The 15,930-nt window shown below is 43.7% G+C and overlaps 1 protein-coding gene across 1 annotated transcript in view; it reads left to right on the forward strand.

Moving 5' to 3' along the window:
• myo16 (myosin XVI) overlaps positions 1 to 15,930 on the forward strand; it is a gene marked incomplete at both ends in the record, with an annotated part of 73,314 nt that overhangs the window by 54,786 nt on the left and 2,598 nt on the right. The window contains 7 exons of the mRNA XM_079230920.1: positions 1,936 to 2,038; positions 2,733 to 2,829; positions 2,926 to 3,199; positions 4,967 to 5,343; positions 5,443 to 6,693; positions 8,877 to 9,032; positions 9,543 to 9,625. Coding sequence (XP_079087046.1) covers positions 1,936 to 2,038; positions 2,733 to 2,829; positions 2,926 to 3,199; positions 4,967 to 5,343; positions 5,443 to 6,693; positions 8,877 to 9,032; positions 9,543 to 9,625 — 2,341 coding nt within the window. The remainder of the gene's footprint in view (positions 1 to 1,935; positions 2,039 to 2,732; positions 2,830 to 2,925; positions 3,200 to 4,966; positions 5,344 to 5,442; positions 6,694 to 8,876; positions 9,033 to 9,542; positions 9,626 to 15,930) is intronic.

A 15,930-nucleotide genomic window follows, 5' to 3' on the forward strand; every position in this document is an offset into this window, starting at 1 on the left:
GGGAGGACGTGAGCGGTAATGCTCACTCGCAGTGCTCTGATGGCCTGTTGGTCGCAGAGAACCACCTTGACGCCCGGTCTCCGTCCATTTAAACTCTTATCAAAGGGGTTATTTCACTTCTTTGACTCCATATGAAGCCCCCTGGGGTCTTGTAAAAGTAGAGACCATCGATGGTTTTCATATCCGCATAGGGGAGGCCATGGGTTTACAGAGTTCCTTTGTGCTTTATGAGCCATGGGGGTCAGTGTGTGCAGTCTGCAGGTTTGGTATTACCATACACAGAGAGGGTTAGGGAGAGTTCAGACAGACCCCACTCCTACAAATCAAACACATCCCAGATTCACGTGCACTTACTTAGTCACTATTGACAACACAAGTGGTTTATGCTTCCAGCCATCTGCTTGTTATGTTTCCTCATGTGTGACATCATCAGCTCACTCTGCGTCTCATTGATAACAGAAGGGCCGACGAACCCAATGCACTGGCCAACTGAGTTTGGGGTTTTTGTTTATTTACTTGGTTGATATTCCTATTTCATTCAGAAATTGTTATGATTTCCGTACACAGTATATTATCAGTAAAGCAGCAGGAGAGGCATTATGTTATACCGCAGTACTCTTGGGAAATACGATACTTTCTTTATGATTAATCATTTGAAGCAGCTTGTAAAAACACAAATAGTATTTATTGTGCATTGCATTCATAGCAATGTGACGTTAAACATGGGGTTACCAGTGGAAGCTTGGAGACGTAAAACAAAGAGGACGGCACATCGGTGTTCATCCTGGAAAATTACATTTACTCATAAACACTAAGGATTAAGGCTGGAACATAAAAACACATGTAAGCAGCGGAATGGAAGCAAAGACTATATTAATTTTCATCGAACATTTCATTTTGTCATTGCAGCTGCAAATAGACAAGTAAATAGATTATTTATTTAAAACTACCTCTCATCTTGTGAGGAAGAAGCCTGGAAGACATTCAAATCAGGGAGGAGTCTTCTTCCTCTTCTCCTTCCTCTTCCTCTTCTCCTTCTCCTTCTTTGCAGTTTGACCTGTGTGGCTGCTGACTCTTCCTGGATCAGTTGGAAACATTCTCAAAGGGGCACTTAAGAAGTAACTGCTTATGAAGGGGGGAATGTTTTATTTTCATGTCACTTTTCTTTTTTCTTTTTTTACTTGTGGTCCAGGCATTTCAATTGGTAATTCGCTTCATAAGCCAGCTTCTGCCACCCTGACGGTACTCAAACATTTATGTCTACACATTCAGAATTTGCAGACGAAGACATTCTACAACAACATTCTGGAACAAGGTCCCTGAACGCTGCAGGTCTGCTGAGACCCTCAGCTCCTTTAAATCCAGATTGAAGACTTTTCTGTTTGCTGTTGCCTTTAATTGAACCAGATTCAAGGATATAAATTTCGGCATCTCGCTACTGCCTTTTATTTCTTAAACTGCACTGCAAGTTTTTTTTTAATTTGTTTGCTTTTTGACTTTTGTTTTCTTCTGCATTATGTTTTGATGCTTTTAATGGTTTTATGTGAAGTGTTTGAATCGCCTTGTTGTTGAAATGTGCGATACAAATACACTTGTCTTGTCTTACAAGTTCAAACTTCTACAGTTATGCACATATACAGAGCTGTATATTTTCTATTATTTGAGTCTGAGTCAACATTTCTCTTGCTCACTCTCCCTCTCAGCTGCACCGTCCCAGGCACAAACAAACCTCCGTGTCCATCCAGCTGACCATTCATAGCAACAGTTGCCTGGGGCAACACCAATAGAAACAGATGCTCTTTGGCTGGTCTGCCGTACGACCCCACTGACCTTTTAACCCATTGTTTCTGAAAAGAGGTGTTGCTATGTCCCGTCTCAGTTTTTAATTTTAGCATTTCAGCTCTGACGTTTTCCATTTGTTTTTGTGTGTCTCAGATACAAAGACCTTGTGGTCCTAAATTTGGGAGACAAGAAGAAATTGTCTCCAGAAGAGAGATGTCGCTCAGTTCTGCAACAGTCCAAACTCCAGGGATGGCAGGTGTGTGTCTGTGTGTTTGTCTATGTCTTGCCTCTTTTTCTGTCTCCAGCAATAACAAAAGATTTACCAAATAACTTAATCCCTGACCCTCTATTTGAAAGATCCCATGGAATCTTTGACAACTCGCTCCAGCTGTCCCACCTCATCATCATTCTCCTCACACACACACACATACACACAGCAGTTGTGGACCCCCCCCAACCCCCCTTCTCTGTCCTGTCTGCCACACTGCTGTTGTGTCTGAGAGTGTGACCCTACAGGTCACATCAGCTCCCGCCTCACACACGCATACACACTCCTCCACAATGCTCCGCAGACACCTTTTCATGCAGTTCTGCTTGACACACTCGCACACGAACCACTCCTTCAAGTAGCGTGTGTTGGAATGCATGTGTCTCTGTTGAAGTATGTCACTCCCACAGTTCTGTGCACCTGGTATCGAGTGACCTCCGACGCCCCCAAACGCCCTCTAGATCCAGGAAGTGAATGCAGTCAACAAGCAAACCCCAAACCCTCCCCACAGTCCACACCCACCTATTGTCATACATCATTGCTACATCACTGCTCTCCCATCGCTCAGCTAGCAAGTCACGCTCTTCTCAAATTCTCAACAGAAGACAGCTGCACTCCCAGAAGCTGATGATGATGGCAGTGTAGAGTACAACAATGATTAATTGTGTTGTTGTGTGTCTAGATGGGAAGCAGCAAAGTTTTTCTGAGATACTGGCAGGCAGACCAGCTCAACGACCGCTGCTACCAGCTTCATAAAAAGATCATCGCCTGCCAGAAAGGTAATATAATATCCAATGTTTCTCTTTTAGGTCTAACTGTGTGTCTTCCTCTGACACCTCTGACCCCTGACACCTCTCTCCTCTTCCTCATCTCAGTGGTGCGTGGCTGGCTGGCCAGACAGCGCGTTCGTCATCGGCTGTCATCGCGGCAGAAAGAGGAGTGCAGTGTGCAGCGTTTCCTGCAGGGGGCAGAAGACATGGGGCTGCGAACCTACGACCAGTTGGTTATCCAGAATGCATCAGACATTGCAAGGGAGAGCGACCGCCTACGCTGCCATGGCAACAGCCTTCTCAACACCCTTAGCAACAGCCCACCACTTGGTGAGAGGCCCGAGCCGGTGGGCAAGGAGGAGGATCAGCCTGCCAGGAGGTAAATTAGCAAACACCCTCTCAATTCCCACTCGTTCATTCAGATCTGAAGGTAAAGGTACGAGTAGCATTCATGCAATATCGATGAGCAGTTGTTCTTTTTTCCCCATTTGTCATTTGTATTTCTGATGTTTCGTCCCCGTTCTTGCAAAATAATAATTTGAATAAAAAGTTCACCTGTTGTTTGGATAATAGACTTCCACCATTCTGCTGATTACTTTATACTAATGCAACCCTTTAAGACCATACTCTAGCTGAAATAGGGATTTTATTACTAACGACAGTATAGTTCATTCATTCAACAATCTGCAGTTACTGTCATTCACAGGATTTATTATATGGTGGAATCATTTGAATTTGTTTGTGTGTGTGTTTCTCCTTGAGTGGGCCATGTCGGTGCGCCACGTGTTATTTTCATTAATGATTGTATCCCTGTGCGCGGTAGGCTTTTAATTGTACGTATTGTGATAGATCGTCAGATAATGAGCATCGTTATCAGATTGTATTGGTATTGTGTTGCACTTATTGTGTTATCCTTACCTCCACCTCATTCTAATATAACGTATCATGCCTGTAGCAAATAGAATCACTCGAGGGCTGAGTTACAAAGGGTTAAATAAAAAGTAATAAGAAACTCTTAGGGGGTGCTAAATGGGCACCCTTCATTTTGTAAATGACTTTTGTATGGTAATACCTGAAATGTGACTTTCAGCTCTAATATACCTGCATGTGCGATATTGTATGTGCTCTATGGCACACTGCATAAGTAATGCGTTTATTATTTTAATAGCATTTTTTTTTTCTCTGCAAAGAAAGCATTGCCATTTGTGTTGATTATTACCATTCTTAATAATACTGACTTTCATCTCAGCCTGACAACCACTGGTTAATGATATGCTAATGTCTCAATACTTTTTGACAAAATATATATTTTTTAAAGATTTGTTGCCTGACATAATGACACATACAAGTGTTTTGCTTCAACTTTAACCAGCCTGTAAAAGTGGAAAACAACATTTTAATGAGCAACACCAGTTGAGACACAACACCGCACTGACACTTTTAAAATAGTTTAATTAATAAGTTGAGGTCTAACATTAGGATGAAGCAATGCATCCTAAAAGATGAAAAGAAACGTATATGCCACATGATTTCTGTGCCCTCTATGTGTCCTTGTGCGTGTAGCATCTGCTGCTGGGACAATAGACAGGAGCATAGGGAGGCTTCCAACAGGAGGACTGGTGTCAGTAGGCGGACTGGGAGAGGAGTCACAGTTGTCGCATTGTAGAGAGAATCATATTTAAACCCAAACTCACCCAATTTCTCTGCAGGTTTTTAAAATGCCTTCCCCCATCTACACACATGCTCGACCCCCCTCGCCCCCCTGCCTGCAATCCCGGAACCAACAGATGGCTCATACAGATTAGCAAACGAAATATCAAACTTGATGTGATTAATGGAAGGAGATTAGATTTAAAGCATAATCTCTTTTGTCTTTATCCTCCAATTGGCCTCCTTAGCTCATATTTGTGGCATGACAGTTGAAGCAGGCCTGCATTTGAGGATACTGATGATCTAAATGGCATCATTAACTCAATCTGGATCAGAAAAGCATTGGATGGGGCAAAAAAAGGTTGTGCCTGTAACTTCTATGCTTCCTTAGGAGAAATCATGAATCAAGCACAAGGGATGGAGATAATACAAATGGTCCAATGTGTTTCTCTTTCTACCACTCAAATATTAATTCTGTTATTCTTCCAATTCGTAGGGTTGTGGAGAAAAGCGGGAAAATCTACGAGAGTCCTGTCAATAGTCTAGTTATTCGCCACTTTCGGTCCAGCTCAGTACCCATCCCCCTCGCCATGGAGAGCATGGTCCATTCCTCTGCCGGTCCATCCATTAAACCAGCCCTGCAGCAGGTAGCTCATACCAATGAGGACACAGCAGGTGGGGGAGGTCTTTCCTCTCCCCGGAAGCAACCTCCGCCCAAACCAAAGAGGGACCCTAACACTCGCCTGAGTGCATCTTATGAAGTTGTTAGTGCTGGGTTGACGATGGCAGCCAAAGAGTGCCGCACTCCAGAGGGGTATGGTTCGCCAGCTGGAAGCCCTCCTAAATCCCAGCTGTCCCCCACAGACCCTGCAGGTAAACCGCCTCTACTGGTCTGTAACACATGCAACAGATGATGCTTTTCCATGCCTTGACTTTCTCTGTATTTAATCGCTTCCTTTATAATTTCCTCAGCCCTGTCCAAACCCCGTCCCCACAGTGATGACTACACAACCATGAGGAAGGTGCCACCCCCCAAACCGAAGCGCAGTCCCAACACTAAGCTGTCCGGCTCGTATGAGGAGATCAACGCTGTAGCCCCCCACATTCACCAGCTGCGTCCTGCCGATGTAAAGCTAGCCTTGCTGTCCCGTGCCGGTGGATTTCGAGGGTTTGCTGGTTTGCTGCAGAAAGCAGCCTCTGTAGATGCCCCACAAGGGTTAGGACTGAGCCTTTACCAGGGCCAAGACGAAGAGGATGTGTACATAGAGATGTTGGGCTCCCAGCCGCGGGCTCGAAGTCTCCAGGAGCCCCCTGATAGTCCGGAGCTGGCGGACTCTGAGGCCGTCTATGAGGAGATGAAATATTTTCCTCACGAGGATGGTGCAATGCCTGCCACTGTGGTTAGCAAGGCAGCCAAACTGGAGGCACTAGGCTTGGGCCTGGTAGGATTAGGGGCATCTCATGCTCAAAGCGGGGACACCAAACGGATGGCAGCTGGGCTGACTGCTGCCCTGGACATCGCTCACTCACAGAGCACGTCGAACAGCGGAGTTCCCAAAACTCAGCATGGCAAAGATGGCAGCTGTGACATCCCTGCTCCCTTCCCTAACTTGCTTCCCCACCGTCCACCTCTCCTGGTGTTTCCTCCCTCTCCCGTCACCTGCTCTCCTGCGTCAGATGAGTCACCTCTCACCCCATTAGAGGTTAAGAAGCTGCCTGTGTTTGAGACAAACCTGAACTATGCCACTGGCCCAGACAGCCCGTTGTCCCCACAGTATGCCCGCCAAAGGGCTGACTCCTCCCCAAGCCTCACAGTCCTCATGCCAGAGAAGAGGTCCACACCTCCTCTCACCCCTCCACCTCCACCAAACAATGTCCCACCTCCACCCTACAGACCTCCCTCGTACTTCCCCTTCCCACCTGAGGCTAACTTCCTGACTCTGACCCGAACAGCATCTGTCACAGGGAGCTCGGACTCCCCCAAAACCTCCTCCTCTCATAGGACAAGTGGGGAACCACTTGGGAAGCCACCTCCCTACTCCCCTGGGAAGATGTCACGTCCTGAGCCACGAAGAGCACACTCATGCTCCTCCTCTCCCCTGCTGTTCAACCCAGCCAATGGCAGACCCCTGACCAGCCCCCTGGATGAGCTCAACACTCTGTTCAGCTCTGGACGCAGCAAGCTGCGGAAGTCCACCTCTGGGCGCAAGATGCGAGATGGAGGTTCGTCAGTAATGTTCACACGCACACGAACACATGCACACCCGCACGCTCACACACATCTAAATCACTAGCAGAGGAAATGCATCGACATTCATGGCTCAATGGTCAATGTGCTGTTGGGATAACTTCGGCCGTGTGCGTGTGAGTGTGTGTGTGTGTTTATATTTGAGCAGGAGTGCACGTGTCCATTATGTGTACTATCTACTGTGATGTGTAGTCTCGACCGGCTCTGTGCCACATGATTTATTGGGTACTGGGTGATTACCTCTTTGTAGGTGAGGTTTTAAGTAAGTAATAACCCCCTGTTTTGTGTGGGCATTCCACATGCTCTGTGTTTGAGTGGTCAGGAGGTGAGATGGAGGCAGCACCCAGCAGCCTTTCTCATAAATCCCCCTTCTCTACATTTAGAAACTCCTTCCATTGATTCAGGTGTTGTAGCCGGCCACCCTCGTTGGCCCATTTGAGGCAACCCATTTGTTACAGTCTCCAGTGCAGTGCCCTTTGGCCGCTGCAGCTGCCTTCTAACATGTTACCTAATAAGCTAGCCGGTGTGTTGCCCATTTAGCATCATACTGCGCTATGAGGATGATCTAGCGGGGTTTGTGTGTGTGTTGAGGCTCAATGCGTTACATTCAGAGCAAATACAGGCTCTCTGACATTGATGCACAGGTTGGCCTTTGCAAAAAGAGGCCAAACATATGTGTCACACTTAGTCAACGAAAAGGAAGGATCCTCAGATCACAGGTTCCAAACACACAAATAGATTACTTTGTGGTGCCTTTAGGAGAGTCAATTTCCCATTGATACTTCATTTTGAGAAAGCACAGGCAAATGAGAGAAGGTACAAACTGTGTTCCGCTGTGTTTTTGTCTGAGACTGTGTTTCCTCCAAGTGTATTTGTTGTGGCTGGGTTAATAATACATGAGCAGTAGAATGATGAGGATGGGTATCAAATATTGAACAGCTCATTCATGTTCTACTGAAAGCTGTGTCACTGCCCGGCAGCAGTAAACGGGACACCATGAACAGTTGAAAAATGACAATCTAGTGAAAGTAATGGTCAATAATCAGCCACCTTGCTTAAACCTCATATTACTGTGGATCTACTTAATTTACCTCAAGAGACATCTTGCTCTTTGCTCTTCGTCAGCACCTGGACCTGCGCATGAAATGCGCTGGCGTCATGGAAACCGTGTGTGTGACAGGTGAGCCTGTCACTGGAGTTCACAACCTTGCTGTTATTTTGAGTTGGCAAAGCAAGGCGGCCCCTTTAGATCAGAGCGCAGAGGGATGCCGATGGGCTTATCGGGATGGCCTACTTCCGTTCCCCTTCAGCTGTTAGTGTGATACCTGACGCTGTGGGAGTGCCCAGGGGTTACAGTTGCTATCCCAGACATCTCTGTGAAGAGCAGCTGCCTTTCCCTCCTCCTCCTCCTCTTCCTCATCCTCAGGGAATGAGACAACCACAGGAATGCCAGGGGAAGGTTGTCCTCAGGCTTCAGGAAATTACTGTCGACACCCCATGCCTCGAAGGCAACATACAAATCTGCCAAAATTGGATAAAAGTCCAACTTTTCCCTCATGATAATCTTCATTGTACAAATACAAATATTCACCGTGACTCTTCACAAGCATGCAACGCTCACATGGAAACCCTCCCTCTATCTTGGCTTTTGTGCAGAAACACACACCTGCCCCGTGGGACAGATAGTAAAGTTTGCTCCGTTTATATTTAGGCGTCTTGTGACCATGACGGGACCAGGAGGCACACATTCTCAGTGTGGGACGGCAGCTGACAAATTCCCATTCACACTTCTGTGCACATATGTACCCACAGTTTTTGACTCATTCGGTGTATCATAGCATGTGAGCCCCGAGGAGCAGCAGCAGCAGGGCCAGAGGCAGGTCATGTAGAGTCACCTTCCTGCCAGACATAGCAGATGAATCATTTTTAAAAGGCTTGATGGGATATGAGGAGTTGGAGTAAGTGACTCGAAGGTACTGGAAATTAACGACACGACATTTTAATAGTTTGCAATAAAAACAACAGACTCTCCGTGCTGTTTTGCATTTTGTTATCCCCCACAAATACTATGCATGATTTAATCTAAACTGTATCTGATGTCTAGTGTGAATAACATCTACTGATATGTAGTGTGTTGTCCTTTGACTATTTTTCCCAGGATTCAATTCTAATATCAATCTGCCAGGGAGGGAAGAGTGTGGCTCTGCCCCCACTTCGCCATCTCTGCAGCTTCAGGACAAGAACGCTAACAACCACACACACACTCACTCCCCAAGCCCCGCCCCCGTAGAGAACGGCAACCAGATCTCCAACGGTAACAACCCACATATTGCACATTTGTATGGATAATTCAAGAAGAAAGAAATGATTAAGTCCAGGTTGAATGTCTGTATAACTATATGTGACTGTCCTGTGGAGTGAAGAAAGTAGCTGTTAGCTCTCCTTTTGTCCTTTTGCCCATGTCACAACATAATTACATCAGCACTTAGAGATGCTTGAAATAAAAGCACTGCACGGTCACTGAAGAAGGGGAGGAGAAGAATTGCATAACATAATGAAATGATCTGAGAAATAAGAAAAGGAGACCACTGATATCATAATGGAGGATCCCAAGTGTTGAGCAGCAGATAGTGATGAGTGTTCTTTAAGTGCTCAGAGAGAGATTGACAGGCAGGGTCTTTTCTTGAAATTTCTTTCCACGTAAGAAACGCCTTTTCAAGCCCTGCTTGTGTTTGCAAGTCCTCCCACACACAGACCGAAGGACATCTCGCCCTTCAGTCCCATTGTTTTGCTATGTAATGTGCTTTTGATTTTGTGTGTTCAGGGTCGCTGGAGGATGAGAGTCACAGCAAGTCAAACTCCAGCTCCACCTCTCTGCACAGACACATGGACAGCCATCATACTCAGGTAAACACATAGAAACAGGCACTAAACAGCTCTAACGCACACTAACACACAGACGATAACAACAAGACTATATCAAGTCTGTATTTTGTTGTGGGTTGGTCGACATTTTGAGTGGACAGGAAAGTGGCCTCCTTTGAACAACATGTATCACTCATGACATTTGATCTTTCTCTGGCTCTGTAGACGGGTATATGGTTACAGGATTGAATTAAATGTCTTTGCACACAAGCTCACACACAAGCTTTCATGCAGAAACACACACGCGGCCATCAGAGTTTTATCAATTGCATATATCAGAGGCAAAGTGGAAACCATCGTGAGTTAAATAACTTTTTGAAACCATCATTTATCACCACAAATTGATAAATGCATGCATTTTAGAAAGCCTTAATAATTTATAGATATAAACATAGAGAGGCTTACCAGCTTGATCACACTCACATGATTAACATAGCCTGCAATAGCTCTTCAGGGACGGCGTCACAACATAAAGCCACAAAGCTCTCATGACGACTATCCTCTGCTGTACCTTCACCTCAGAAAAATATAGACATTCAATAGGATTGATTCTTATGAACAAAGGGCAGCTTCATATTCTCTTCTGATTTCTTATTAATCCATCATTAAGTCATATAGCCACCCTGAAGAATTAGCTTGGTGAGCAAATACTTCTATATTGGATTTATAGCTTTATATACTTGCACTTTTGATAATTTAAGTCTATTGAAGTTGAATTGTTACAACCTGAGATCTGGTTAAAAATAATACAATCACTACTGATGAGCGGCTAATGTACACTGGATCTGACTGCTTCACTATCCATCTCCATCACGGCTGCTGGAGACAATCTGCTGCCATTCTAGCCTGTGTGTGTGTGTCTCTTTTGCCCGCTCAACTATCTTTACACTAGATGTATTTGTATGTATGTTTCCAGCTCATAAGTACTAGGTTGACCAGCAGTTATTACCGGTCTGCTGAGCTGGGGATAAAATCAATTTATTTAGATCACAAAATCTTCACAAAAAGTAAACACTAATTAATTATTCATGTACAGACACAAGGCATTTTATACACATCTCAATATGCTCCAAAATTTGTTCTTATGCTTCTAAAACATGACAGATGTGGGCGAAACTACTTTAAACTATATTAGAAATGTGGCTGCTGAGCATGGCTGTGACATAACACACACACACACACTCAAACTTCCACTCTGCTGTTACTAAGATCATGTCCACAGGCGGAGGAGCAGTGAACCCGCAAACTCCAACAGGAAATTAGATTTATTTAAGACACCGGCTGTCATAACAACAATCGATCTACAGATGTTACCCATGTGGCCTTTACTGCAGCTACTCCGCCACTACATTGGTTTCATCTGGATGTCAAATTAATGCAGGTTACATACAAGGCAAAATGTCCTGCGTAACAACGTTATCAATGTAAATGCTCTGCTCAATATTCTGTGTCGCTGCATCCTGTATTACAGAATACAGCAGTTTCATCTCGTTCCAGAAAGTTTCACCACATGAAAACTGATTCAGATTCATCACAGACGGCTTCAGTCAACGATTGAGTATCAGTCAGCGGTGCATGAAGCACAAGAATGAACAAAGCACATAGTGTCCCACTTTCAGAGAAGCTAAGGACATTTATAAGATACTGCCACTAGAGATGTGGAGGGCACACGATGTACCCACTTCACAATTCTTAGGTTGCCTAAACATTAGGGGTGAACTCAGCCGTTTGAGGCTGCCAAAGAAGTCTGAAGCACATTCGTGCTGCAAATTTAATAGTCTAGTTTTCACTCAGAATATGTGAGCTATTGGGCTGTATGGAAATTACTCTGACTTTTCTCTCTCTCTCCCTTCCTTTGATTCTAATGAGCTTGGCTGTTACTCTCACTCCCTCCTTTATCTTCCAGAGGGGTCATCTCAACTTTTCTCCGTTCGGTGCGGGGGCAGCCCTCTAAAACAGCGAGGGGGGGAAGGGGGGTTCACTGGAAGACCTATTCACATGTAGGGATGTGGTGAGTGTCTGCCATTCCTCGCTGATCTCCACCCTTAAAAGCAGTGTTTTTCAAAGACCCTATGTGGGATCTTGAAAATAATGATCCACATCATGCACACAAAAAGGGGCCTCAGATGTTTTGTCTGAGTTTGTATTAATACGACCCAAAGTCTATTTTTAGTATGAAGTACTTGCCCTCCTGTAGAATGGCTTTAAAGAATGTTTAGTTTGCCTCATGGACATATTTCAGTTACAATTGATTCCAATAATAGCCAGTATTTAAAGGGACAATTCACCCGTAAATCAAAGATGCATATTTTTCCTCTTACTGTAATGCTATTTATCAAACTAGATTGTTTTGGTGCGAGTGGCCTAGTGTTGGAGATATCATCCGTAGAGATGTCGGCCCTCTCCCTGATATAATAGGACTATATGGCACTCAGCTTGTGGTACTCAAAGTGCCAAAAGAAATACATTTGAAAAACAGTCAACAGCAATGTCTCTTTCCAGAAATCATGACCCAGTTACTTATGATAATTCACAGATATTGTTGGGAGCAGTTTCATGTTTGAACTGTGGTTGAAAGAAAATAGTTCACATGAAAGTGCTCGCAACAAAGATGGCAACTCACATCAAAACAATCTAGATTGATGAATAACAATACGGGTGAGATGGAAAATGTGTACTTTTTTTTCATTTTTGGGGTGGACTGTCCCTTTTAGGCAGGAAAATGATTTGATCAAAATGTCTGGTTGTTTTAATCCAAAGATTGAAACCTTCTGAGAATGTCAGACCTCAGAGAAGAAAGATCTTGAAAAACACTGCTTTTTAGCTTCACCAGCTCCCCTTGTTTACTGTGCTCTTTGTCCTTTAAACACTGGTCTGCAATCAGTTCAGCTATCTGCCATTTCTTCTGTCTGGGATGAAAAGTCTGATCTGAGAATCTGTGACGCTGCCGCTTTCCCCTCCTTTTTTTTATCCCTCATTTCTGTCAGGAAACTGCTGCTCTTGGAGCTAGCTAGACTAGCATCCATCTGTATACCCGCTCATCACTTTTCCTTTTCATTTGATGCTATCTACATTGTTTATTGTTCAGTGAGATACTTTTTAAGCTGCTAAATTTGAGGAGATATCTACGTCAGTTTATCTCTATACAGTGATGCAGAGGGTTTTTATCTGAGAGTATGGGGCGCACATGATGATGATGTCCATATGACGGTGTTTTTCTTTGAGATATTATAACATTGTCACTGATATTAAAATTGCACCAGCCATGTAAGGTATATGATATGTGGATGATTCATCTGGTAATTACAAGTGCTTGAGTGTGGTTTCATGTATTTTAACTCTAATCTACAATTACTCTTCAGTTTGAATACATCAGTTTGATGCAGTACATTTCTCCCATATTTCTTTTTTATATATCTTTTTCTTTTGATACAGCAACATTACAGTCAGCATCTTACTTCAAGGTTGCAAGTGCCTGAGAAAGAAAATGCAATAAATACAAGTTTTGAAAATGAAGATGTTCTACATTTAAGTCAAAATTGCTTTTGTTTAGTTTATTGGAAATTGTAAAATTGTAATATATATATATATATATATATATATATATATATTGTGCATTCCTAAAGATGACAAGTGATCAGTGTTGATCAATGTTCTTTGGTGTCACTGCTCACTAAGCGTTGTATAACTTCAGAAGTCATCCTCATGTGTCTGCCAGTATCTCTGTGTAAGAACACGTATGTAAAGGTCTGGTTACTTGCCGTTATCATTGTAACTTGTATCTTGGTTCCTTACTTCAGTAATCTGGTGTGTTGTCTGGAACAGGTTCATTACCATGAGGTCATTCAAAAGATGGGAACAACTCTGTGACCCAGAATGCCTTTCAATTAGCTGCATTCCAGACCGTGTTTATATAGGATTAGCGGATCTAATGGGATAAATGAAAAGGAAAGGATGAAGGAAAAAGAGGGGGTGGACAACTCCATTAGGAATGAATGGACAGGCTTGTTTTTGTTCCTGTAGTTGGTAGTCAACAGCAGTCTAGACTAATCATCTAAAGAATAGGTGGACTATCTGCCAACTAGATGAGTGGATGGTACGTACAGACATTAATATTCCTTGTTTTTTCATTCCTTCTGACAAAATCTAGGCAGAAGTAATTATCTTTAAAGTGGAAGAAGGACTGCGACGTGTTTTAATATTCAGAATAAGAACACTAAGGACAGAGCGTTGGTGTCCCACGCATGAGTCCCTTATTTTTGGCAGGGTTGAAGCATTTGTGTGAATAACAGTACTACAGTAGTTTCTCAGAAATCCCAATGTCACCTAACCATTGTGAAATTTCCAGGAAAGAGCTCACACATAGGTCGTCAATGGCCATCGATATCTCTCCCTCTAAGCAGTCCCTCTTTCCTTTTTACTCCTCCCATCAACAATCTGGGTAAAATGGTTCTAGAAATACACACTACTTAGTGAGGTCTCTGTTGTAGCTTCTTTGAAAAAGATTGAGGAGGTATTGGGTTTTTCCTCCCTTGTCTTGGTGTTGTAATGATTAAAGCTGTAGCTGGTTATTAGAGGCGCCAATATATTGTAAATTATTTAAATTCTCTGCAGAGTGCAGGTTGTATATGTGATGTACACACAGAACGAATGATCAATCAGAAAACATACAAGCATGTCCTGTGTTTAGCGGTAGAGTTAGTGGTTTTTCTGAGGAGAAGCTCAGAGGTTATTGTCTGTGAGTGACAGTTTGGAGTGACCACTAGACTTCCGACATTAGCATATTATTAACATAACATTACCAAGCCATTAACATGTTGGTTTGGATATGGGCTCCCTCCCCCATGCTATTGTGAGCAGGGGCGTGGTTAAAATGTCAGATGTATCGGGATGTTTCAATGGAAGAGTGGAGTCTGGGTGTCCTCATAGGAATGTCTTTCTTGTTTTGGCTACTATATTATTTGATATCCCTCATATCGGTTTTGGTAGATGAGATTTGGTAGATGAGAATGGGACAAGTCAAGTCTGAGTAACAGATGCATGAGTTTAAACACTATACAAAACACTGTGAATAATCTACCAGCAATGTACATATATTTCATTGTCCAACTCAGCACCTTGTTATTCAGTCACGATGTGGTCTATAAAAACCTTGAACACCCATTTAGATTAATGTTTTTTTTCCATGCAGCACTGTTCTCTCTGAACACGCCTAATGCGGTCGACTTAACCTTTCTTCAGAAGTCATTCCTTCAAACATTTGTATGCTTCTGCGTGAGGACAGTTGTGGCCGGAGGCATCATGTCTTTGAGTTGCCAGTTTGTCACAAGAAAAATGGCGGATGGCATGCAACGATTATTCTACTTGTATTTAAAAAACAGACTCTACTGTCAAGGTAACACTGCTGTATAATTTTGGTCTGGGGAAGTCTCAGATGATTTGGGCTAGGCTCCTTAGTTTGAATTAAAATACATCTCAATGCTGCAGCATGAATCCCTTCTTTAAGGCTGTAGCACTAAAGGAAACCATGTCCATTAAGACATGGTTTTTCAAATTTGGTGTGCAAGAACTTGACTGGCCTTGACGAAAGCTCATATGGCTGCATAAGAGCAAATCCTTGCAGCCATTACATTACATGTCATTTAGCTGACGCTTTTATCCAAAGTGACTTACAATAAGTGCATTCAACCATGAGTACAAACTCAGAACAACAAGAATCAAGAAAGTATGATTTCTTCAAGAAAGTTAAACTACAAAGTGCTATCAGTAAGTGCCATTTAAGCGCTACTAAAGTGCTACTACGGTGCTACCTTCCTTATTCAAGGTATAGTCGAAAAAGATGTGTTTTTAGTTTGCGGCGGAAGATGTAGAGACTTTCTGCTGTCCTGATGTCAATGGGGAGCTCATTCCACCATTGAGGAGCCAGGACAGCAAACAGTCGTGACTTTGTTGAGTGTTTAGCTCGCAGTGACGGAGCTACAAGCCGATTGGCAGAAGCCGAGTGGAGTGAACAAGCTGGGGTGTAAGGTGTGACCATGTCCTGGACATAGATTGGACCCGATCTGTTCATAGCACGGTACGCAAGAACCAATGTTTTGAAGCGGATACGGGTGACCACCGGTAACCAGTGAAGGTCGCGGAGGAGCAGAGTAGTGTGGGTGAATCTCGGGAGGTTAAAGACCAGTCAAGCTGCTGCATTCTGGATGAGCTGCAGAGGTCGGATGGCACTAGCAGGTAGACCTGCCAGGAGGGAGTTACAGTAGTCAAGGCGCGAGATGATCAGAGCC

Source organism: Taurulus bubalis (genome assembly GCF_910589615.1).
Source record: "Taurulus bubalis genome assembly, chromosome: 15".
Classification (NCBI taxonomy): Eukaryota; Metazoa; Chordata; class Actinopteri; order Perciformes; family Cottidae; genus Taurulus; species Taurulus bubalis.